This window comes from Anopheles funestus, chromosome 2RL (genome assembly GCF_943734845.2).
Source record: "Anopheles funestus chromosome 2RL, idAnoFuneDA-416_04, whole genome shotgun sequence".
In the NCBI taxonomy this organism is placed as follows: Eukaryota; Metazoa; Arthropoda; class Insecta; order Diptera; family Culicidae; genus Anopheles; species Anopheles funestus.
This window is the reverse complement of record NC_064598.1, coordinates 22,721,380-22,746,864: the sequence shown is the minus strand read 5'-3', so window position 1 is coordinate 22,746,864 and position 25,485 is coordinate 22,721,380. Positions and strand designations below refer to the sequence as shown.

Below are 25,485 nucleotides of genomic sequence, written 5' to 3'. Positions count from 1 at the left end.
GAACGCGTGCGAAGGTGAAACAAATTACATTCTTTTGCGTGGTTTCACATTTAACGTTCGCTTTCTTTAAGGGCACGATCGTACAAAGCCTTTTGCTCCCTTTCCAACGCGGATTGATTTGTCGTGTGGGTGTGGTTGTGTGCATCTTTGTGTATGTTTTGTAGTAAAATTGACCGACTTTTGACGTGAGTAAAGGATCCCATTTGCTATCCACTTTATTGGTATCGTGTTCCGTTCTGAAACATTTGACTGTATGCCATCTGATGCTGGCCACCAACGTTTTGTACGCTACTGTTCTGCGTCTGGTCGGAGCATTTCCTATCGGTGCGTTCCAACGATTGCCGGAGCTTTTGGTACACTGTTGGTCACAAGGGCTCTTAACTCTTCGATGATGTTTCGGTCCGCCGGTAACGGAACGTATCGGAATTGCGTATGCGTGCTACTCACATTATTGGCTCTCGGATGGATCCGTGCACTTTGTCCGTGCGTTTATGTGATGGATGTCACCATGTGATGGGGTGTCCATGTATCTTGTTTCACGAGCGCATGATTTATGATTATGAAAGCCAGTATATTGCGACTTGGATACGGCGTTAGAGTAACGCACTGTTGTAATATTGGAAAAGCTGAAGAACTTCAGCCATGGTTTATGGCTGATTTTCGTATTAGGAATCAGTTAATGATAATCTCCAGGAATAATGCATTCAAGTCTACCCATATCATTTTAAATAAGAGTATATCTTCAATGAAACGGCAATTCTAGGGCAAAAAAAAACAATACACCATTGAAACCTACTTCTTCTTTTGCCAGAATTGACTTGGGATCGTGGTAATTACTTCAAATTAATTCAAGATACTGAGAAAAAGTTATAAAAAAAAATTACCTAAGAATGTGGATCAAGCAGTTGTGCTGCAGCAGATCAAATGAACGAAAACATTCCAAGTACGGGGTCGATTGAACGCCGGTTCTTCAATAAATTACTTTTAACCTTTTTCAACGGAAAGGTAATGATTTCCATTATTTTTTTTGTTGCCTCCTACAATTGTTGCTAATGCTGTATAAACGGATCCTTCCAAGTAATTTCGTTCATTGCACAAAGTCAAAGTCAATACCGAATGGTGGGAGTGAAATTTTCTTCTAGCTTCTGTGCTATTTTCTTCCCAGTTTTTGTTCTAGCGAAAATAAATAAAAGTTTTAAAAGAAGGTACGAATGAAACGTACGCCAGTTTCAAAGCATCCGAAAGTACCGAAAGCATCGTGCCGCTAAATCTCCGCTTATTGCAACAAACGATGATACTGGGTTTTTACATCAACGCTGAAATAATAGACAAATAATGACCACGCTTGACTTGGGAAGGGATGGTAAATTAAATTTCACTTAATTTCCGCTTCCAAGCTTTCTGTGAGTGGTGCAAAAAAAAAACTTTCTGTTCAAAGCACGTACCGGAGGAAATGGGTCACATTATTACGGTCGACCGGTTGGATCCTTCGCTGCTACAACGCTCGACAATTTGTTGCATTATGGAGCATTGTTGCAATGTGGAGGGTTTTCTTTTTGATTTGTACCTTTTAAGGATCTTCTTGTAACATCCGTAGAAGAAGTTTTCTAAAGCATTGTTGGGTGGAAAAGTACTTCCGTTGTTACACCGAGGGGGAAAACAAATTTTGTAATGCTTTGATCAGGACAAAGCTGGTCGGGAAAACGGTTTGATTTGTGCTGGATTGTATCGTTGTTCAATAGCGATCTTCCAGAACTCTAGTATTTTAGCTATTAGATTGGATTTTTTGACCTTCAATGCGAGTTCGACGAATAAACATTAAAATTTTTAACTCAACTAATATCCTTGGAATAGAAATCCTTGAAAAAAATTGTACTCATAAGTTGTAGACCATGACAATTTCTACAACAAATGTAGAGAATGTTTACGCCTCGGTAATGAAATACATCTACAAAATATGGTACTTGTTGGACAACAGGAGCATCTAACATATCAGTAATAGTTGTGGTTAAAAGTTTGTAATCACACATACCAACCATCACCGCTAGAATTTTCTACCAACATTTAATTAACTCAAAAAACCAATGTTTGAGTTAACACATTTTCCATCAACATTTAGCACCTCTCAATTTTCACACATCAACCGGTCGGAACAAACTTTTGCCCCATCAGTCAGTCGACGAAAATTGGAAACTTTTACCGGCCCTTCTAATATCCGGCTGCAATGCAATGTACGTACGGTCCTAACCGGGAAGCGTATTCCTATTCCGAGGGCGAGCGATTTAATTAAATTTGCGTCCACAAATAAACTGCACACATCCCACGAGTGCATAATGGTAAAACGAGAGTTTCCGCGGTCAATTCCGACCGTGTGGGTGTGTCACTGCCTCAACTGAACCACGCCAAAGGTTGATGGCAAATTAATTTTTGGACCGCACATATTATGTCGGGGTGGATGTGAAATACCATTCCGCTCATCCGATATAATCGCGAAACAAATTATCGTCCCGATTTCGGTAACCTTGGCGCATGATTGTGACATGCGGAAGGTGATAATTTGCACATGTTTGATGTTTTTTTTTCAGACACTTTACCATGTCAACTTAACTGAAACCGTACCGTGAAATGGTGGTGAAAAGAAAACGTCTAAAGAAAAATGGATTATTTGGTGTGTTTTTTTTGTGTACCACTTTGGTTATCATGTTTCGTCTAGTTCCTAAGCTTTTTCAACATGTTTGACTAAATTTTGCTCTTAGCCAAATAAACGTTCCGTTGCTACTGCGCGCTGATTTACGATTACAGCAAGATTTGCATACGACCCATCTCTTCGAAGGCGTAAAAACAACCATCAACCACTCGGATGCTGAAGTGCTTGACAAGAGAATTAATGATCCATCGTAAGCGTTACCATCTTTTGGTACTGTACTGCCGTTTTGTGGTGGGATGTTTTGGACTTTGTTTATACCGGTACACAGTGTACCATTTGCCATCGAAATCGTGATGCACTGCACGTGCCGGGAGTAGCTAAGGATGGATTAGAAATTAGTTCATTTTTTGGGGCTTGTAATGCGGCTCGTTTTAAGGATGCTCAAACATCGGCTTTGAATTAAAGAGAACAAACAAGAGAGTGAGAGAGGAAAGGAGCAAATAAAACAGTACAACATTCCAAGCACGTCATACATTTGGTCATGCATTTCATCTGCATAGAAAATTAGATAATAAACAATGATAAATCGCTAGATTAGAGTTTCCATATCCGTATCTGAACCTTGATCAAATAGTGTAATTTTTGTATCGTGTTTATCGTTGAACCAGAACCAGGTAACTTTAATAGAATATTTTTATTATCATTGCAAGTAGTTTCATCTTCAACTAAAGAACAAGAAACATTTCAGCACATGAACGCTCTATAGCGTTATGAATGGTCCTAACGAAATTTGTTCACTTATCATGTTTGTGTATTTTAAAATTTATTTGCAAATACCTTTTGTTTAACTGCTCTTAATGTTAGAAAAATATATTTCTAAATATCTTTATAAACGTTAAGCATGATATGAAATAACAAATCAAAAAAGTTTCTTTTCATTTTCCTTTTGCTTAAGATTAGATTATCTCTCTTCTAGGTAAACGACGATTAAGGTCATGTCTAACAAACTTTAAAGTCATGCCGGCTATTTTGGGCTTACTAGACTTATTGTTACCACGTAGTCGGATAGTAAGTCCTTGCCACAGGGGTCAGGATGGGACTTGATACCCGGTCCTTTTGTGTGGAACCGGCCCCTAAGATTGAATTAAAGTGTGTAAATTTAGTATGTTTATGCGACTTTTTTGTTTGTTTGAAGTAAATGGAAGAATTTGACAATAAACCTGACCAAGCAAATAACCGGAAGCATACGTCAGTTTACAATTGAAATTACTGTGACACTTCCGTGCCAGACTTATGCTCGCGACGTTGACCGTGGACGCGGACCACGGATCTGAATTGCGTTCATGTTTGTCTGTTTGTCTCGAAAACATTTACATGTGACGAGCAGCACATGCAAACATTCTCCGCATTTACCAATGACATCAAACACGACACCAAACAGATGAGCTTTTACTTTTCGGAGGTATAATCCTTTTGAGACGATCGCCATGACCGGTTGGGCTCAAAGCCCGTATGATGATCGTACGTTCATTCATTGCTTCAGCGACGGATTATGTTGATAAACGTGTTTTGTGGGATGGTCCGATCAACCTGACCGGGCTAGACAGTTAATTCCAAACACATTTAAAAGCCTTAAGACGGGGTGTGCGTTCGTAGGGTTAAGTCTATTTTGAGAGGTATCATGCAAATTTGGCTTATTTTTTTGCAGAAGATGATCGTGAACCACCGGTCGCACTTCATCATCGTGGGGTACGTCCGTGAGAGAAGTCGCGTATTATTTGTGAATTTTAACACTGAATTAACAAACGCCGTGAGGAACAGCGGGTGGGTACGCTGTGAGGTGCCTCGATGGTGTAAGCGACCATGTGAGTCAACATGCGTGCAGGGAGGAACGTTTTCTCCTAACATTTCAAGGCCAAGTATCCAGTGAAGCTTCTTCGGTTACGGCGGTTGCGGAAATAACTTGCGAAACGGTTATGAATTAATGAATTTCAATTCTACGATGATTAGTAAAGTTTTGTTTTTTTTTTTGGAGGATCTTTGGGATATTTTTAGGAATTTAACGGAATATAAATAACCTTGATGGTATTTGTGAATTATTAGTGTGAGAGAGGGGAACTTGCAGCGAAAACAGACAGTACGGAGCAAATGATCCTATTTCCTTTATTTCCAAGGGCTTATTTAACAATTCATTCGAACTTTCGGCGACTTCAACGACTATGATATCTTCAGTAGAGTATCGAATTCATTCAAGTACATTCATATTGCAAGACTATATTTCAAATTTAATTATAAAAATAAAAACAAGTAGCCGTCAGTTTCACCAAAGAGATCAACTCTGTTAGCAACATTTCATCCCTTCGTTATATGTATGTGTCTCTATCAAATCTCAAAATAAGCTCCATTTCATACTTTCTCACGCCCGTTCTGCATTACGATTGCACCTCGGTGTCATTAGCGTGGTAAAATGCGACACAAAGCGTACCGGCGGCTAATGTGGTCACGCGATGTTGGGGTGTTTAACGATCCCTACAATCGTGCCAAATGCTACCAAAAACCGATTTGTCAAATGTGAGCACCTTTATTCACCTTCAATCACACCGTACAATTTCGTGGTACCCTTCCTCGGGTGGATGGATAAACGAAGCAGAAGCAGATGGATAAACGAAGCTGCTACTATCAGCAGCGGGAGACACTAAAATCTGCTCCTCACATCCGTCTGCCTAAGGGTGGTTAGAAAGTGTTCCAGAAGCGGTACGGTTTCCCGTAAATGCAAAGTGGAAGAGGCAACGGGCTGCTCAGTAGGTCAGCTTGCACAGCTCTAAGCTGGCATTACACAACCTTCGCCCCCTTTACGGGTGGGAAACACCGTACGGCTTAGATCGGTTAAGAGATGTAAATGAAGATTATCTTCAGCCGATCAAGACGCGTCATCTTTGCGGTGGCTACGATGGCCGGAGGTTGTACAGTGGAAGGTTGTGCGTTTGAAGTTGTGGACCAAAAGGGCGGAGGATTCATTGCGTACGCAAATCACGAACGGGTTCGTTACAGTAACCGTCCCTGTAGATATGGAAGAGAGTAACCCGGTAGGACCTTTGTGAAGGGAAATATGTCGTTTTTTTGTTTGCACTCATAAAATTGTCTCCAAACATCGACGGTGTACGAGTTGTAAGTTGGAAAAGTACCGGTTAGGTATTTAACTTTGAGGTTTGACATTTGGAAAACGTATCTGGCAGAAAATTAACAACCTCTCGAAACACTAGAAACAACGGCCCATCTTCCAAACAGTTGCTGCTGCCTTTTTTGCCATCCTTCATATCCCATCCTGTCATTAGCTAATGGAGGAGGCATTGTCTGTGGTTTCGATGCCCACAGGTGTTGACCTCCGCAAAAAAGGAGATGTCTAGGTTCTCATCAGATAAAGTCACCTGCAGTTGGCGTTATGCTTCAAGCGGTGCATTCGTTAAGCTGTGTTGTGTCCTCCGTACTCAAACGCCCAAGTACTTGGCCAACCTCGTAAGCAAGGTGTCAATTCGCGTATCGTGGCTTACACGTCCATCAAATAATGTTGCGACGATGCGGTACAAATGCAGGCACCATGAAAAAGGCTAGATAAATAAAGGCAGATCCTACTCGTGTAGCTGATCCTCTTGTCATACACGTTCATTCGCCGGAGCGAGGTAATATTGACGTTAAACGTTCAGTCGAGTGGAAAGGTCAGAACGATCTCAATGATCAAACTTTCAAGTGCCACTAGATACCCCGATCGGGAAGGGTTCGAGTGAGAAGCTTTTTTTTAAATTTTTAAACTTAAAACAGTTTAAAAATTTCGTCTACCGAATAAGTACCGAACCATAAAAATTCCAGTTATATAGCGATTTTTTAAAAAGTATTCATAGTTCAAAAAATAATTACTTAATATTTATTGCAGGTCAATGTTTCATTTTGGAAAATAATAATATATTACTAACCATTTGAATTGCAATATTAACAAGTAACCTAACAAGTACATATTTTCATCCCCATTGATATTCTGTCGTTTGCCTCTGTTCGTTTGAGCTCCGTATCTTTGTATTTGCGACATGGTACAAGGTTATGAAAACAATATTAATATTCCATCTGATCAGCCTGTCTACCTTTTTGGCGGGCCATAGAAAAAGGCTGCATTAGAAACAGTACGGATGACATAAAATCAATATTCTTGGGTTTTTTACCGGTCCACTCGTGTGTGTCTGTCTTTTTCGTAGGAATTTCTTGACGTGACTCTCAGACGCACTCGTTATGTACCGGTTTTGATAAAATCCGAATATCGGGCTTTTTTTTGTCAAAATAACTTCCATTCGCCGTAAGGACGTAAAGTGTGCGTAGTTGCGATGTACCGTATGCCGAAAGATGAACATTTGTGAACAAAAAATTCAACCTCAATCAATGATTGTCTGTTTGCCCACAGGGCACAAATTGGTAGTTGGGTTGATTTGAAACATTCAACAGGTGGTCCCACCAGCACCACCATTGAACATCCACTGTGATGTTTGAACATTTGAAACTCATCGACATTTCTCGTGTTGCCATGTTTTGCCGACACGGGGGTTAATTTTTTGTGTGTGCCACGAAACTGCAACTATGTGCTTGGGTAAGGGATTGAGGATTTTTTTTGTCTCCCTGTTGAATTCCTCGACTGCATCGACACTCTATGAGGATGGCACTTTTAGGTATTCTTTTTCATTCGCATGATGAATGGGTAGTGTGCACGCGAAACAACACCGAGATCTTTCCAAAGCAAAGGTTTAATAAAGCTGAGCTCCCATCACTTTTACCCGTTGGGGTGTTATGCAAGCTGCTTTTGCTAGATACTCGCAGGAATTTTCCCCCGTTTTTTATGCTCATTTCATTAGCGTGTTTTATCACGAAGAAGCTGTAAAACTTCTCGCCAGAAGCTTACTAATTCGCGTACTATTTATTGACACCGAGAATGATTTCAGTCTCTTTATTTACCGGCTTCCCCAAGGTAATTAGGCTGGATTAACAGTCTTGGAGTTGTTACGGTGCAGCTTCGCCGCGAAAGTGTGCTTCTTTTACGTGTTTAAATTTCAAATTCACCGGTACATCATCCCCAACATAAATTACAGGTACACGACCTTCGGGTTAGATCCTAATTACCATGTAATACCATGAAGACTTCGCGTTCTTCGAGATGTCACCTGAAGGACTTTAATACTTTTAAAACAGTCGGCGATTAACTGCAAGGCAAAGGTTAAAACTGGGGACAGCTCATTAATTGTGATGTTAGCATAAAAATATCTGCTCTTATGTCACATTCACGTCTAGATCGACGTCCGGTACTAAGCAAGGGCATTTGCTGTTTACTAAGATGGTTTATAAAACAAGGCTTAAAGATCAAGGTTTAATATTTCTAAATTAGCCTAAAGCACTTTTTTTAAATCGATTCATTAGAAAATGTTTAACTTGAACGCTTTACTACTGTGTCAATCATACGAATAATTCAGTAAGGAGATTATCTCTAAGCTTTTAATAAAATGTCCAAAGTTGTCGCCCAGAAATTACATCATTAATAATTGATAATTGCGCCAGAGTTGGCGCGACAAGTTATAATTTTAGATTTTTCCCCAAGATCGTACAGTATGATGTGGATGATGTTAACGAGCGATGTCATAATGATTAGCAATGGTAAGACTAAGCGTTGACCTTGACAGTACTGGCCTTTCACCTTTGGATGAAGCGCTCGAGCTTAATCTAGCGCTTAATTTAAGTGTGGCCTCTCCATGTGTGCATTGATGGATGGAAAGCGAAACAACAAAATCGATACATTTTACCGAGCGGTAACACTTTTTTTTTTTGGCTCAATAAATCATCTTCAAGTCGATGAACTGTGCCGTGCCTCCCATGACACCCGACTTGCGGATATGTCTGACACCTTCCCAGACACGCTTTACGTACGTCAGTTCGTTGAAGTCAGTATTGCGTAAAGAAGTGTACCATGCCATCGAATTGAAAACTGTCTGGAATCGATCAATCAGGATTGGGTATTGCTGGTTTGATCTGTCTCGACGCGACGGTTAGCCATGGAGACCTTTCGCAATAACACATCTCTCTCCCCCGGCCCAACGGTACAGGTGGTTAGGGCTATCGAAGTATCGGGGACCTAATTTATCGTCCATTGTGTTGTGTCCCTCCCGAAGATCCTGTAGAATCGCTGACCGTTGCCTGTACCACGTACCGTGGCAGTTTGTCACCGAGTCGTAGGCCGTGTCTATCGACGGTTTACTTTGATTGACTTATTGAGATGAATATGGCGCAGACATGTGAAGTCTTCGGTCGCTGCAAAGGTTACGCATTAGAGCCGTTTGCGGTGGAACGGATCGAGCGAATTGAGTGGATTCGAAGCTAAATAGCACGCATCATAATTACCGCATTTGGGTAATGGAGCCGATTTGTGTTTATACCGTCAAAATGTCGACTTTGGCGGCATGGTTTGTGCTTCAGAACAAACGTACTGCCGTATAAGGGGGACCAGAGTGATGGTAAATGTCACTGTTTGCAGCGAAGTCTGTTTGCCCGCGAACATCCTCTCCCGCTGTGCTGTCATCCCAAACACATCGGCCAGGGGTTTGTCTTAAGTTTTTTTGCTTCCTTTTTGCAGCTTTTATTATAGCCTGTGCGAGTGATTTCGGTGTAATATGGTGGCGGCATGCGAAACGATACCGTCAACGCAAATTACCGTTCTCGATCGGTTTATTCCGATAATAAAAGCATACTGCTAATGATACACGTGTGCGAATCGGGCAGATCATGAAGGTAATGAAATGTCTAGTAACTGGTAGTGTAAACAGTGACATTAACTTTGATTCCGTAATTGAATCATGCATGCAAATGTGCGTACTTTGCGTAAAAAAAACACGAACAAAAATTGATTGGATAATGGTTATTTAATCAAAACGAGCGAAACGAGCCATAAGCACTTGCAAAAGGTTTTTGGATTTTATGGCACTGTACTAAAGCGAAGGCTAAAGGTTTTTTTTATATGGTTTTTGGTTGCAGTATTACAAATACCCGGTTTTAGCACCGTGGGGAGTAGTAGTGTGAGTTGCTTTACATAATCTGTACTAATATTTTTTGCTCATCCTTGTAAGCATGCGCCAAACATGACGTTCCGCAGCCAACAGGAAGGTGAAGGATAGCAAGAGAAAATAAACACAAAGTCTTTGGTGAAAAAATTACGTGTGTACATGTACGAATCCTTCCACTTCAAACGCATTGTGATGGTAATTCAGCACCGGTTCACCATACGGACGTTAAACCTGCGAACACACCTATTAGCTCGGTTGGATTAAGGTGAGATATGTGAATCATTCGTTATTCAGTGTTCCATTTCTAGTGTCGTAATAGTGACATGATCCGTCAGGGGGGGGGATTTTTAAACCTTTCTTTTGATGAAAAAAAGAGATATGTGTTTACAGTTTACGTTAACTTTTCATGTAACTGTGACAGTGGGTGGATTTAATTAAATTATTGTTACTTGCACTTATAATTCTAGCTGGAATGTTTTATTTTAATTACAAAGTAAGCAGGCAAATGCGGCTGACATAACGGTTCAAAGGATGATGCATCTCTAAATTTTTAAATCTCTAAATGTAAAAGACCTCTACTGGAGCTCAGAACCGACAAGAAAGATTTGTTTAATGAGTTATATTAATTGGTCATTTGTATGACAGGATCTGTGTGCATAAGGCTGTAGATTTTAAATCTGTCTTTAATAAATTCGTAGGCCTAAATATTCTTTTAGGAGCCGGGAGGCAAACCTTTGACAGTAGAGACGGAGCGTCGGCTAAAAAATCAAGTTATGAAATTATAAGCACTGAGCCTTTCTCCTTCTTTACTGTAGCGTTTCCAGGCCAAATATTAAGCTTCTCGAGCAACTGAGAGTTCTTTTTTTTTTTTTAGAAATCAGTGTGCAGATGTTGGTTGAATCCTCTATCCATTCGAATAGCTAACAAAGAAAATTGGGTAAATTTTGGGGTAAATAATCGTATTTAGGATAGTCTCATGCCTTTTCATTCAATTTATTACATCTAAGGTCGTGAATCGAATATCAAGACAGACCGGCTTCGCAGCAAGGGTTGAATCTAACCATCTGAAGGGTAAAATTAAGTCTAGTAAAGTATTATGCGCCAGACATGACCTGGGAGACATTAGCAGACTATTGCATTATTTGTTCCAATCTCTTCGTTTGAAACAAAAGGTAATCCATTATCCTTATTTCTTTACAAGGTTTCCATTTCTCGAACCCGATGCTACCGTTGTTGCGAAAGTGCGTCTTCCATGGGCAGACGGTTGGTACCATCTTTGCCCGGCCCGATTTCTCCAATCATCTGATCCTCTAACGAAGCAGCGTAATTAATCAAGCCATAACCCATCACACCGGACAGTCCGATGGGAATTCGATGCTGCCATCGTTGACTTTGACCTTTCGGCATTTTCTAAGACTAGCGACCGAAAAGCATGCGAATTGATTGATGAAGTTGGCTATCGATCGATTTGGCTGTGATTAGGTGGTGTCAAAAATATGGCTTTATTAATAGCTCCAACAGGCGAGACAGTAGGACCAAGCAGTGAGCGGCAAAGCTTTAGCTAGGCTATTACGCACGAATGTCCATTATCAGAATATCCTTGGCGGATCACTAATCTTTATGGTACCGGCAAGAAGCACCAAATGATGCCGTTGGTGTAATGTAGCTTCAGTGTGTCATCCGAGTGCATTCGTGCACTTGATCTTATCCCTCCTCTAAACGAGACACCCTCAACCTCGTCCACGTTGATTGATTGTAATTTTACTTACAGGCGATTTGATTTGCATAAAACCAGACGTAATAAGATGATGACGTGCGAAGGACACACCACAAGCAAGCCGTTAAACGATCGAAGTTGAATGTGAAGCTGTAAAGTTCTTTGTGCATAGGAGATTTGTGTGCCATTTGTTTACAGGTGCGTACCAAGTTAATCACCTTACCCGTTTGAAGTGAAGATTAGTCAACGGATTTTAGTGCAGACAGTTTGTGCAAAGGTGCGTTTCAACAGTGTGGAATTGTTGGAAGAAGATTTGCATAAAGCTAATTATTAGTAATAGTCTTGAAGTAATCAAAAAGGTTAAATTATTTTCCACAGTTTCGCAATAATCCGCTATTGCTTTACTGTTACTTAGTAAGCTTTTAAACTGTGACTTTAAGCTGTGCTTTTTTGTTTAGCTTTTAGCTGTGACTCATAATTCTCGTACTGCTGGAATTAACTTCTAATAACGGTTTCTATTTTCTTTTATCGAGCTTCGTAAGCGATTGGAAGCATTGATCACGTTAGAGACATATTTAGCAACATCCTTTTTTCGCTCCATTAGATGCCGTAATAGATATACGAGAGTGGTATAATATTTCATCAATGATGACACATCTCATTCCGTACTCCGGTCACGGTGTGCTATCAGAAAATACGTCAACATCGGTAATATATTTTAGATTCGTACAGGTCTGATAGGTTCATGTAGGTCGGTCCTTAGCGTTATTTTTTTTTTCTTCCTCTATTACTAAATTTTGGGGACAAACTTTCTTTCGTCACTTGGCGTCGCAACGTCTGCTGGGAACGTTGCCGCTGGTATAGTAGGCACGCTGCATCCCGAACTCTTAGATAACAGCGATAACATACATTCAGCATTCAGGTCTCAAGGGCACCAAAGGGACACTGTAACTTCGACGTTGAACACCTATCGGGGATGTATCTGGGTCCCTTGTTAGATAACAGAACAGTTGAGAAGTTGAACACCCTAGCGTGTCCCTTAAACCGGCTTGTTTGGAACCCCCCCAAACCGATCGCCGTGAGATATTAATGCACGAATAGGATTGGGTTTAATAAATGGTTGAGAAACTGAAGAAGAAAAAAAAAATCCAAAATATGCAAAACAAACTTTACCATCGTGTGTTTCGATGCTTGTACGATACGCACACATGATGTCAACCTGTTGTGCCAAGGTGCGTAGGACGCTGCATGTCTTCTTCCCTTCCAGTCGGATGGCACCGGTTCTTCGATTGTTTTTCTTTTCGTGTTCGGGTGGAGTCACACGTGTGCGTGTGCATTAGCATAAAAATGTGCGGCTCGTAAAACCATTTCAAGGTGAACCATCCGAAACGATCGGGGCCCCAAAGAAGATGCCATCCTCCAAGAAGGCAGCGACAGCAGCAGAGACAAAATCGAGGTCTCTAATTCGTCTACCGGTTTGCTGCGGTGTACAAGCTTTGGTTGTTTTTTAGGCTTTGGGGCTTTTTTTCTCTCTCTCGTTATGTCGTACTCGTATGCTGTTGCTGTTTTATTGGCGCTTTTTCATTGTGCCCCGTTGGTGATGGAAAAAGTTTTGTCCGTCCCTTAGGCCCAGCACGAAGTAGCGTTTTTAGCGTTTTCGTTTGGCCCATCCGTACGGGGTGGTATTTTTAGAGAATTTACAACCGGCTTCCACAACTTTAGACCGACCCACCCGGTTGACCTTTTGCGTTGGTCCCGACGTATCGTTACGCGCTAAAACTTGCCAGTACACGCATACTGTGGCCCTTACTGTGCGTCCTTGTGCTCTTCGGTGACAAATTGAATTCGATGGTTTTTCTAAAGTATTTTGTTTATAAATTTTGATTTGTTTGATGATTTTTATTTACACTCGATCTGCATAGAAACAGTGAGAACAACGTTGGGTTCCAGATTGCAGAAAAATTTTAAAACTAGACAAAAACACGACCAAACATCGTGCTATTTGCTATGACGAAATTAGCTACCCACTTAGTACCTTTCCAGCAAGTTGCTTTTTGGCACGTTTTTTTGTTGTTGCGATTGCGTTTTGAAAGGTTTGATTGTGATGAGAATTGTTTTGTGAATCTTTTAATCATGACGTTAATATTAGCGTATGATAGACGCATTGTTTTTTTTTAGGGCCATAACCTTCTTCTATTTCCTACAGTATTTCAACTGTTTTTGTTGCGTTTTGCATTAGGAGTTTTCCATTTCAGCTCTCATTCTTTACCACGTGGATTGTTATGTTCAAATCATGTCAAGAGGTCCGTTTTAAGTTATCTGCTAATCGTGCCAATAAGCTTTATTTTACGACAATTGATAAAGAGACACTATAAACTAAAGCTTAAACGAACAACTCACACTTCCGTCTGGTAATTGAAACACCGACACCTTTCGGCGATTACTATTGTATAGCCTTATAGCCAAAGCTCGACCATTCGCGATTCATGAGATCATGCAAAGTGGCTCTCCAAAATCTCCTCTGATCCGCCCTACTCGTGTAACGGTTTGCAAAACCCCATCATACTAATGCTACAGTAATCGTTGTCCGGATTGTGGTTAACGATGTTGGAACAACGTAAGACAAGGGCAAAAAAAAATTTCTCCCAACAATTTGAAACGAAACTAAAATTGGCAGGAATTTCTCGTGCGGGAAAGCCATCCTGCCAAGGGCGTACATAAAAGATAAAAATAAAATCAACCTGCTGCCCCGGTGACCCAAAGGTCGTCAGCCGTACACGACCGAAGACCGATGGTGGAGTGTTTTAAGACTCATCCTATTTGTTTCGTTTTCTTCATTTTTGAAGATGTTTTTGGAGCTTATGCAATCGTATTTTTAGTATCGAGATTTACGGTGGTATTATTACTTTTTTTCCCCTGTCGAATGAAGAGATGTTCCGTTGTTTCGTGTACGTTGGTACTTTTCGAATAATGACCGGGTTCGGTTAGCTACCCAAACGGCATGGATCGCAAATGCAAGGAAACAAAGCAAAGGGAGATGAACATTTGGTTGGGAATTTTTATTTTTTCTTTTAATCGCCGCTAGTGTTTCTTGATCCGATCAGTGATTTTTATAATCGTTTTATGTTTCGCGTGCGTACATAAAACATTGACTTTTGCTTTCGGTACGATTAGCAGATTTTTTATGCTGACAGTATTAAAATGTTATTTTTTACTGCGGCCAATATTATTGCCGAAAAATTTATTAAATTAGTTTCCATCTCACATTACGTCTGCAGCAAGACAAATTTCATCCGGTCCTTCCAAGCGGGAACACAGACTCGTCGTAAAAAGCATCCACGCACACCGCCCAACGCTTTGTTGCGCCCCCTGACCCCGTTTGGTGCGATGCCCGGCGGGAACACGTATCCGCACACGTACCGCGACTTGCGGTCGATCGAAAAAAATAACAATCAATTACATTCACCAGTGCGACGAGCTGAAGAAGATGCGCCAAACCGGCCGAACCGTGCTGGTGATGCAATCAGCAGATACTGCTGGTCTCGGTGACTTTCGCCCTGTTCGGGTCGGTCGTTTCGTATTTACATGCAATCGATTACTTCTGGAGGGCCGGCCAGTAGATGCACGCCTGTGGTATGTGCAAACAAGTTGATTCGTATGTACTCAAAACTCTGCGCCGGTTGCGTGTGCGATGCAGAGGGAAGATGATGCGAGCTTTCTTCGCTCAACGGTGGAGGGAGGAACGTCACTTGAAGTGGTCGGGTACAGTTGATTCGGTAATTCACCAATTATGGTGAAGGTGACAAAACAGGTTGGTGTGGAGGTCATTTCACGAGTGGGCAATGAAGTGGTAGTTAGGCGGGAAAACATATTTTTTGAAAAAGCACATGGTGGTAGTTTTGGGGTGTCGACATTTTTGGTTGGTAATTGGACGTCGGTAAACATCAACTGATACAATATGGTTGAATGGGTGCATATGGTGCATGTCTATGAAACTCATACAGCAATTTGGACACGTTATTTATATTGTATTTTCTATAGATGCTTCTAACCTTCAAGCCATTACATACAATTTTTGATAGTTAACCTTATGTCTAGTTTAAAATGGTCTAGAATTTGGCGTAATATAAACAATAATACCTTGTCCTCAAGTGAGAGAAGCACATATTACGCACTAGTCAATAACAAGATCCCATATAAAGAAAAACTTCACGAATGGAAAATAGTTAATAATCCTAGATGCGATCTTTGTGGAAAAATAGAAACCCTAAGGCATAAAATAAAAGAATGTCATAGAATAGAGCCATTATATATAATGATGATGAAAATCATGAACGAAAATAATCTTCATTGCCCCTCCTTGGATGAACTGTTGAGACCAACACTGCAAGGTGTAAATAAGTTAAAGAGAATTGCGACTATGAAAATATTTATAAGATATATAGAACTTGTAACATCTCAAAGCGCCTCATTACACATGAGTGTCGATACACTCAGATTGTACCTAGTATAAGTTTCAGTGCAAAACTCATAATATTGTGAAATTAATTGAATATGTGAATAAATATGAACTGTTTTATATATATAAAAAAAAAGTTGGTCCAAAACTAACAACAACAAAATCCTCAAGAGTCGTGTATGGATAAATTAAAACAACAGTAATTAAATGTTTATGACATTAGACCACTGTTTTGTTGTTCGCTCTGTACGATGATCAAAGGTTAAATATCCTTCAATGCCATTCTAGACAAGTTTTCTTCTTCTAATACACGACTTAATGTGCAGTTTTCATGCTTATCAGGTTCATGATCAAGGTGGCGAATGATCAAAGAACTTTGCTACTTTTAAGCGCCTTTACTAGAGAAAGTGGCTCGTCTATTCTCACTTCAAAGTTATGCTGCGATTCTAGATAGTAAATCCTTACTAAAGAAATGAGACAGCTTGATGATGAAAATGATGCCGTCAACATTTATGAAGTCATCCAAAATTACAGCATTATTGAGAATCAAATATGCTACAATGACAGAGATGGTTTCTAGATACGGACCTTTTGAGGAAAACCTTGTAGTCTTGTTTAATAGGAAGATATCAAGTTCTATGAGATGTGAAAAATATATTTGACAGTCTCGCCGGTGCGTTGATCATGTCGTGACAATGACATCGAATGATCTTGTTGGAGTTGAAATGCTCTTGAAAAACAATGCTCTTGGTTGGTACAAATTCAGATGGAGCTTATTTACGGTCGCTTACGTTTAAGTAGTTACGAGGACGGCTGCTAAGGATGCGTCGTGGCTGTAGCGCTTGCTACATGAGTAACTAATATCTAGAGGGGAGTTAATTGGTTCAATAAATAATTTTTTTTTATACTTATTTACATTTACTGAAAAGAATTCGTAAACTGTCCCAAGCCGATCATTTGCCACCACTATGATAATGTGACATCAAACTAAAATTGATAGCCGGCATTCGAAGCTCAAGAAAGGGGACGACCCTTTTGATTGTCTGTTTTTTTTCATCTTTTGATTCTTTTCAAGGTATGTAACTTTGAGCCATGATGAAATTCGTTCGACCATACAGTTCAGATAATTTACCAAACTGGTTTCGATTTGTGACCTCATAGGCTCAGACGGCAGAATGCTTCCTGTTGTGTACATAAAATGAAGCGGAAAGGTATAAGCACCGAAATATGTGATGATTTGTTACCTCAAATCTACCTGGCATGGGTTTGGTTATTTTGCGATTATAAAATAAAAGTAATTTTATCATCTTTTTTCCCTCGAGTGATTCACCAAGCGTTTAAAAGCCTGTAACGTACCACGAGCTTTATGGATAGCCATTTATTCGTCAAACGATAGCCAAATCGAACGATTTTGAGCGAATTTGCATACTGGAATTGATTTACATAAAAGGGAACGCAAAGGGAAACGTCTGGAAAGATGATGATGGACAATATTCTCTATTCTGTGTATACTTTTCACATCTAAAAGACGCGCTTTGATAAAAATTCTGCATAGAAAAAGGATGGTTTGGGGGAAATTGGTGTCATCAGCATTTACTAAGCTAGGCCTGCTAATCACCAAAAGGTACTATTTTGCCCAAAGGTAATGTCTATGCTAATGTTGTCCACCCCTTCGTGCGTTTGTTGAGGAATAAATTTGTAAAACATTGAAGCCACGTTGAAAGGTTTTGTCGAGGATGTTACGGTTGATGGTAATGCTTGTTTGCGAATGTTTCAATAACTTACCTGAAAAAGTAGCAGGAGTCCGACCGCTCGAAATACTAACATTTTGAGCAAGAGAAAAACACTCAATGCTTCGAATATTTAAAGGGACTCTGTTTGCTGAACCTCTGTCTGCTCTATTTTGAGGAATTCTGAAAAAGGAAATAAAAAAGGAAATTTATTTAAAGAAAAAAGGTACGAACAACATGATGGTTTTTATTGGTCATGATGGTCTATCTTCTAAGAGCATCCAGATGAAAGGCCATTTAACAGCTGATTGTCCTCATACTTATGCACGACAAATGGTACGTATACGTGCCGTGTCAGAAAGGTCATGTCCGGGTGTCCACAGTACTGGCTTAGTTATATTAAGTTTGTGCTAACTTCATTCCAATGATGAATTTCCCGCAACCATCAACACCCGAAGACAGCTGTCGCCCTTTTGAAAGCGAAATGATGATGAAGGAAAAAAATGAAATAACTGGTCTTAGCGTAACAACGAATCTGCCGTTCATTAGCGTACCGATGGTTGAAGTCCCCGGTTTTTTTTTCTTCTAACGTCCAATCGAGTAGCGCGTGATGTACGGAGAGACTCACCATCAACAGCTTACCGTCTATTAATTGTTGCCATTATTTGTTTGACATTTAGACTGTGGCTTGTAGCGCTACACCTCAACGGTATGATAGCTGTCCCGTAACACTGGACCAAACACTGAAGATGATCCGGTTCAGTATCCGTCCTCCATTCGCGTCTGTACTACCCTTGATATGCTTGGTAAAGGGAAGCAGTACCAACAGAAGGCTTCGCATACAGTCACCCGTGAAGGGGGCCACCAGTCGTGAGTTATGCATTTTGATCGGCGTTAAATCGGTGCCTTTTGATCGCGACCTGCTGGCCCGGACCTGGCCTTAAAGTTACGAGGATGGTTACAACTGGTTTTTTGGGTGGAGGGAGGAATGATCATGGGTGTGTGGGTGGTTAGTATTAGATTAAATTTCCAGTTTGCCGGTAGGTTAACTCACCGCGGTACACTATTTAGCCTCTTGTTCTGAATTGCATGTGCAATTGGTGAGAAGAGGTCAAGATTGGTAACCTCGATGGGTAATCGATTTTTGACTGATCGTTTGCGTACAACATGGTAAATGGTTAAACTATCAAAGATTTGTCAAGATTGTTCAAAAGCTTAAGAAAAAGATGAAGCGGAAACGAAACATTGAAAATAACTAAACATTAATTTGTGACTGTATTGTATGAATAAAAACATCAATAATTATTGTAACAAATATCTATTAAAAACAGTTTACGGTAAACTAAACTAAAAAAGGTTAATTATGTTTAAATCATAAATGATTAAAATGTTTAAATATATAAGTGGAAGTAAGTAAAAGTGTCTCATTTTCAGAAAATCCAAAAGAATCATTAGGAAAAGAAACTTTTTCACAACAGATAAAAAATACAAAAATAATTTTTAGCATTAACATTTCACTTCGATTTGACCCTTTTTTGGATGAGTGAAGAACATATTGAAGTTGTGCCATAAAATCGAACATAATGGGGCATAATACGATACGATCTTAATCGCACAGAAACTCGTTGAAGTTTTTGATTGTTTCGAGACTTGAACTTTTTTAAACTAGTAAGCAATCAACCGTGTTTTTGATAAGAGACAACAACGTGATGTGTTCGTTAGAAACTATATCTTATCCCTATTACTGATCAACAGTTTTCTTTTATATAGTGATTCAACTGAAGTAATATTGGCTACGATTATAAAGGATTTTGATATCCTCGGGTTGTTTGAGAAAGCAGTTATCCTTCGTAATAATTGTTATAATATTGTTGTACAGTATTCATTTTTACATTTTGGATCAAGAATCGATTCCTTTTCATACTGAATTTTACGTCAGTATGCTATACAAAGATTATATTTTCATCCACCGATATTCTCTGAATCTTCTTATTAAAGGAAATACAATTGAGCAATGGTCGCGGAAATAATCTATTCTGGTTTTTATTCTCCGGGGTCATGTTTGTCGACGTCATCGATAAATAAAATCATACCGAAAGATCCAAGAAAAAAACCATATATTTCCCAAAGGGAAAGTTCCTAGAATGCTTAAATAATATTAAGCATTTCTCTACTGTAATAAACAGTATTTACGCCCATTGATGCACTTCTTGTGGAAAATATACTTTTTCCCCAATAACAAGGCATCATTTCTAAGTGCTTTCTCACCCAAAAATTACACTCGGTGCTTTTAAACATTTATTCAAAACCGACACAATCCATCAATGCGTAATAATATTATTATTTCTCTCAATCTACAGTGTCGTCCTTTGCCATATTTAGGCACACCTGAAAGTATATTTTTAGCACATCTTCACATAACCACCACCTTTCCAAAAAATAAAAAAACACAAATATTCAGCAAAGGTCAACCCTGAGAAAGAAAACCCCCCTCGAGAACTAATCTACTCAAGAGACGTCCCGTTATGGATGTGTGAGACAGATGATGAGAGGTGTTTTCATCTCTTCTAAAATTTTATTACATTTTTTCCTCTATGAAACCCTCCGTATACTTCGGTGTCCTTTCCGTGTAATCAATGGTGCTTGAATTTTACGAACCTCGGCAGCAAACGAGACAAAAGTGGGCAAAGTTCATTGATTGAAGCAGGTGGAAGGGATGATGCGGCAACGCGGATCATTGATTACCTCTTCTTCTACCCTCGGATGCTGACGACGTGCTTAAGTGATACGAGCTTTTTGTACGAATCATCGAACGAAAAAAAAAAAAAACAAAACTGTGAAATGGTAACTTACACGGTAAAGGCTCATTCATGCGTCGTCTTTTGTGTGGGAGATTGTAAAATGGGAAGTATAAGTGCAGTCGTAAAGATATTGCACATAAAAGTGTGCACTGTAGTAAAAATTAAGCGTAAAATTGGAAGGAAGCGCAGGTTATAACAGTGGTCTGTGCTTTTTGAAAGATTCTCGTTTCTGGACGAAAAATATTTCATTGTAGTTGGATAGAATAAAAGCAAGTGATTGCAATTTTATTGTTCATTATTATCGAGATGCAACTAACTTGTTGAATGCTTGCGCTTGGAAAGTTAAAAGGATATAAATTTCTATTAAAAATATCAGTAGCTCTAAACCGTAATAGATCGCATATGTAACTCATATGAGCGTCTGATAAATTCTCCACAAATCAAATTGATGGAGTTGGCAATACATTGTTGCATCGAAAATGTCCTTCAAAGCTTGAACACCGTTCACGATGATGACTAATCAAACGAGTCGGAACGATCGCCTTTGGCATCTGCGACACGCCATACACTCATCATCGGTCCATCTCAATACTGAGGATTTCTTGCCTATTAGATCCGTACGCATGTTTTAATTGTGATGAACTTTGCCATTTTATAACGCCTTTTGTACGGTAGATGGCATCACTGCGACGGTTGTCCACATTCACATCTTCTCGCATTGTGCAGTGTGTGCTTGCTTTTAACGGTCACTTGACAACTATCACCGTCTTTGACTCGCTTGGTTGCACCTGTACTGTCGAGGCTACCGTCAGTAATTCCATGCGCAGTGCCGTTACGTGCACGGCTATATGCGTCCCCAGCGCTCGCGACAGAGCGGTTCATCTTGACATCGACAGGTTAGTAGGTTCGTACTTTCCTGCTGGTAAGGTGTTGAAGAAGATATCTATAAGGCAAAGGAACGATAAACCATCGTTCAGCGCTCAGTAATAGAGTATGTGGGAAATCCCCAGAGGTTTTCAAAGCTGGTAGTTTGCAAACCACGATAAATACGTACATTACAATGAAGTACATCAGAACTAGAAAGATCATCATCTCACTGCGCTCATTAAGATGTACGAACTAGCTACATTAATTTATTTATTTGCACAATCTGCCATCACACGACACGTCTAATTACTGTGTACCCAAACAGCAAAACATTCCCCAAATACAATACATTCATTCTGAATTTCTTTATCAGGCATCTTGGCTTGCAAACATCCCGTAATCAGTTACCTACAAACGTAAACAAGTCAATGTGTACGAAATGGTTCGTGTGTGAATATTTGTGCTGACTATTTCCATCACACGCATCCTTCCCAAAATCCGAACGCGGTATCCTAAGAATAAACATAAATGGATCCCCTGCATGACACAGGAACGTTGCTCGTTATGTCTACCGTTATCCTATATTTTGCTGTATTCGTTGCTCTGTTTTTTTCACATCTCTGTCCTTCCACAACAATCGAATCTTTGCTAATCCCTTTTCCCCGTGAAAGTTCCACAACACGAACGTGGAACTCAGCAGCATATCACCAACAATGGAGACCTGGGACGTGGCCGGGCATCATACCATGAAGGTGCGCAAACACGCAACACGTTGTGGCTGTCCAATCGGCACGGGATGGAACGGGAGCATCATTTCAATCTAAATATTTCATTCCTGTTCCGGGATGGGTAAGAAGATTTTTACCGGATGAAGGAAGAATTCGTCCGATTTCGGTGTGTATCTCTACATACCCTGGCGGAATGTTGGATTGACAGTTTATGAATGTGCATTATTTACGCTTACTTTCATCCTACTTTATCATTTGGAGCGTTGAGATAGGTCCCAGAGGATGGTAAAAATGAAACTGTTCCTTGGTCCGTGATTAGAGCTTACGAGATCTTGTGCCATATTGTAAATCAGAAAGGTATTGTTATTCCTAGGAAAAGGAATTTTGATCCACGCTTTTTGTGGTATTGGATTTGGTAAATTTTTATTTCAACTTCAACAGCTCAGAAGTATGTTTGATTGCCATAATGATCACAGTCACGGGATTGCAATATTTCTTTTTTGCCTATTGGGATTTTGGTCATCTAGTGAATAACGCAAATGAAACATAACGTGTTACAATTTCTTCATTCAATAGCTAAATTAAAAATTAATAAATATTGTGGGAAACTCTACCGAAATTTAACTTTGATCGCATGTGTTCCTGTTGATTTATCATACCATGAGACCGAAAACCTGACAACCAAGAACCAGACAACGAGAATTCGCAAGAGTCCCTTTTAAAAGCTATGCCTTGTAAATCCTCTTCTTTGTGTTACTAGAACCTAAAACAATCCTAGAGAATCAGAAAAAATAATGTTGTCACTCTTTTCTGGTTTTTCCCATTTTATTTTACCGTAACAGTTGTACGAGTGTTCGGTCGGGATGCGATTGTGGTACCGGCTATGTCCTGATACCGTTCGATAGATAGATAATAATAGATGTCGGTCGCATAACAGCTTCAATAAAATAATTAGTTAGAAGAATAATTAAGAATAGCTAAACATATTTGTGTAACGTTAATAAACCGTCATATCTAGAGGATATATAGATAGAACGAAATGAACGAACGAAAAAACAAGAATCAAATGGTGTTTTTTTAAGTTCATTCATTACCCATTTGAACTTGAGGATTATACAAAAAAACGCATTGCAGACAGGATAAAGAACAAACAGCATAATGAAAGCGCTTCATCAATCACATTATGCACTACGACATCTAAAGCCACCAGATTTATGTCAGACGAAAAATGTCACCCAGCGTATTGTGTGGTTTTGCAGTCCATCCTCATTTTTACAATCTTTCACCTACCGGCACAAGTTTGTTTCTGACGGTTAGTACAAAGGATTACTCTGTTCGTGATACGCGCGCAGAGCGCAATGTGTACGAGCATGTGGCTCGAGTTTCAAAACATCCCCGGCAGGTTAGGTTTGGGAGGGAACAGTTGGTGTACCACCACATGGGCGTTATGTATGTGTTTCTTTTTAACAATTTTTTTTTGTTGACTTACTTTCTAACTCAGTAATGGCAGATTATTTTTTTGCTTCTGCTGCGTGTGCATTTGAGGTTATTCGTGGAAAGTTTATGTCACTCTGGTTGAGGGCGTCGTATTTGGTTTTTTGCTTTTTACACTTTAATTGATGAAACCATTTTGTGAAGTCTGATTTTTTCCCGCCTTTCTTCTAATGTTGAAACGTGTTGCGGTGTGCGGCACACAAACTCCTCTGGCTTCTACAAAACGGAAAGCTAAAAGAGGCACATTAATCATGACATCCAGCAATTACGAAATATCTTCCGCAGCTTCCTTGTTTTGTGCTTATCCTTTAACTTCGCTTTAACTTTTTGCCTTCCGAGTGATTTTGTTGAGCATGGCGTGTACAAATAGCAACCAGCAACGTAATTCTCCTTATTATATGCGTAATACAGAAACAAGCGATTGGTTATGTGCAGAAGTGTAGTACCTACACGTACCTTTTTCTAAGGATGTAAATTTAGGTACAGTTGTAAAGTCTCGGATTCCCGAGGGAAGGATGGTAGAATTATTTTCCACTCGAAAATTCCACTCCGACATTCGGAACCCATTTCAATCTTCGCATGGTTGAACTTAGCTCACTTCCCCCCAAAAAAAAAATCCATCCACCAGGTAGCACATTTTCACCATTTTTTTTTTGCCCAATCGTCACACCGAACTCATTGGATGAGATTGAGCACAATTTACGCGCGCGTATTAAAGCGAGCGGAAACCTGTCAGCATGGCTCGGTGTGCTTTACGACCACTGAGCAATGAGAAAAAGTAGGATGCGATCAGGTCCAAGGTCGTTGGACAAGGAATAGTATCCATTATGCATGAGACGGGAGGGACAGTAACGGGGGGAAGTTAGAATGGAAGGATTTCCACAAGTAATTGTCATCAACACCGTTTCTTGCCCTTGTTCCCCAGAGGTAACGCGATCGTGCGTAAGACGTTCAATTAATTATGTTTTTGCAAACATTTGGAGTAATGTAGACAATCTCGCCAATAACTCTGCGGAGCTGGGAAAGCTTTACCAGCGTGAAGCGCTTCGATTCGTTTTGCCACGATGGAAGATATTAGGTTAGACCCGATATTGTGACCTACGACACAGGTGGTTTATTATTAGCCGGCAGAAACAGCACGTGCCCTCGTTTGTACATGTTCGACTGGGGAACACCGTCGAGAAGATATTCGGGGTGGAAATATATCGTTTCGTGTGGGTAATCGTTTGCTACTTATACGTGCCGGTGAACCAACCACGTCCTTTTGGTGTGTCGCGATGAAAGTGAATCCTGACAGGCCCTTCCATTTCTGGTGCTGTGCCCTATGTGTGTGTGTGTTCGCTTGTACTAATGATGTTTGAAGCACCGCTGTACGTGCATGTGTATGAGGTGTGAATTTAATCTTCTTACCTATCATTAAGCTTAGTTGACTTTGAGTTATGTTTTTACGGTGGCACGTACGGGGAACGGAAATGGGCGAAAGGTGTTGGGTGTTTATTTGCGGTGTGGTTTTCGAACAGTTCATCACCACGGCACATAATTAATATATTCAAATCGGTGATATTATTCAGCGGGTTTATTTGAAAGTGACTTTTGACAGCCATAAGGATGGTACGCGATTGTGATGGAAACGGTAACGGATAGAACCCTGCCCGTTGGCAGGTTGAGTAATTTATTTCCAGGTAATTTAGAGCCATAAGAAAAGTGTTTTTGATAACCGTTGACGGATGAGTAAGATTTAAGGGAGGAGAAAAATACCCTTCACTGTGGAAAGCGTTTGAAAAGGCCTGATGGAAAGGAAATTTATTCGAGGTACGTGTGGAATACACTCAGATAAAAGGAGATTGAAAATGAAACGTGGTTACGGAATGAGTATGAAAAAAAGGATAAAAGCATCAAGTTATGTGTTAATGTGTAAAAAACTGTTACAGAAACGAACATTGTAAAACATTAT

General features: G+C 40.0%; 1 protein-coding gene across 5 annotated transcripts in view; it reads right to left on the bottom strand.

Annotated features, from left to right (window-relative positions):
- LOC125763860 (proteoglycan 4) overlaps positions 1-25,485 on the bottom strand; it is a 38,356-nt gene that overhangs the window by 7,134 nt on the left and 5,737 nt on the right. For all 5 annotated transcript variants that reach the window (XM_049427501.1, XM_049427499.1, XM_049427500.1 and 2 more), the window contains exon 2: positions 17,697-17,824. In XM_049427501.1, coding sequence (XP_049283458.1) covers positions 17,697-17,738 — 42 coding nt within the window. In that variant the 5' untranslated portion in view covers positions 17,739-17,824. The remainder of the gene's footprint in view (positions 1-17,696; positions 17,825-25,485) is intronic.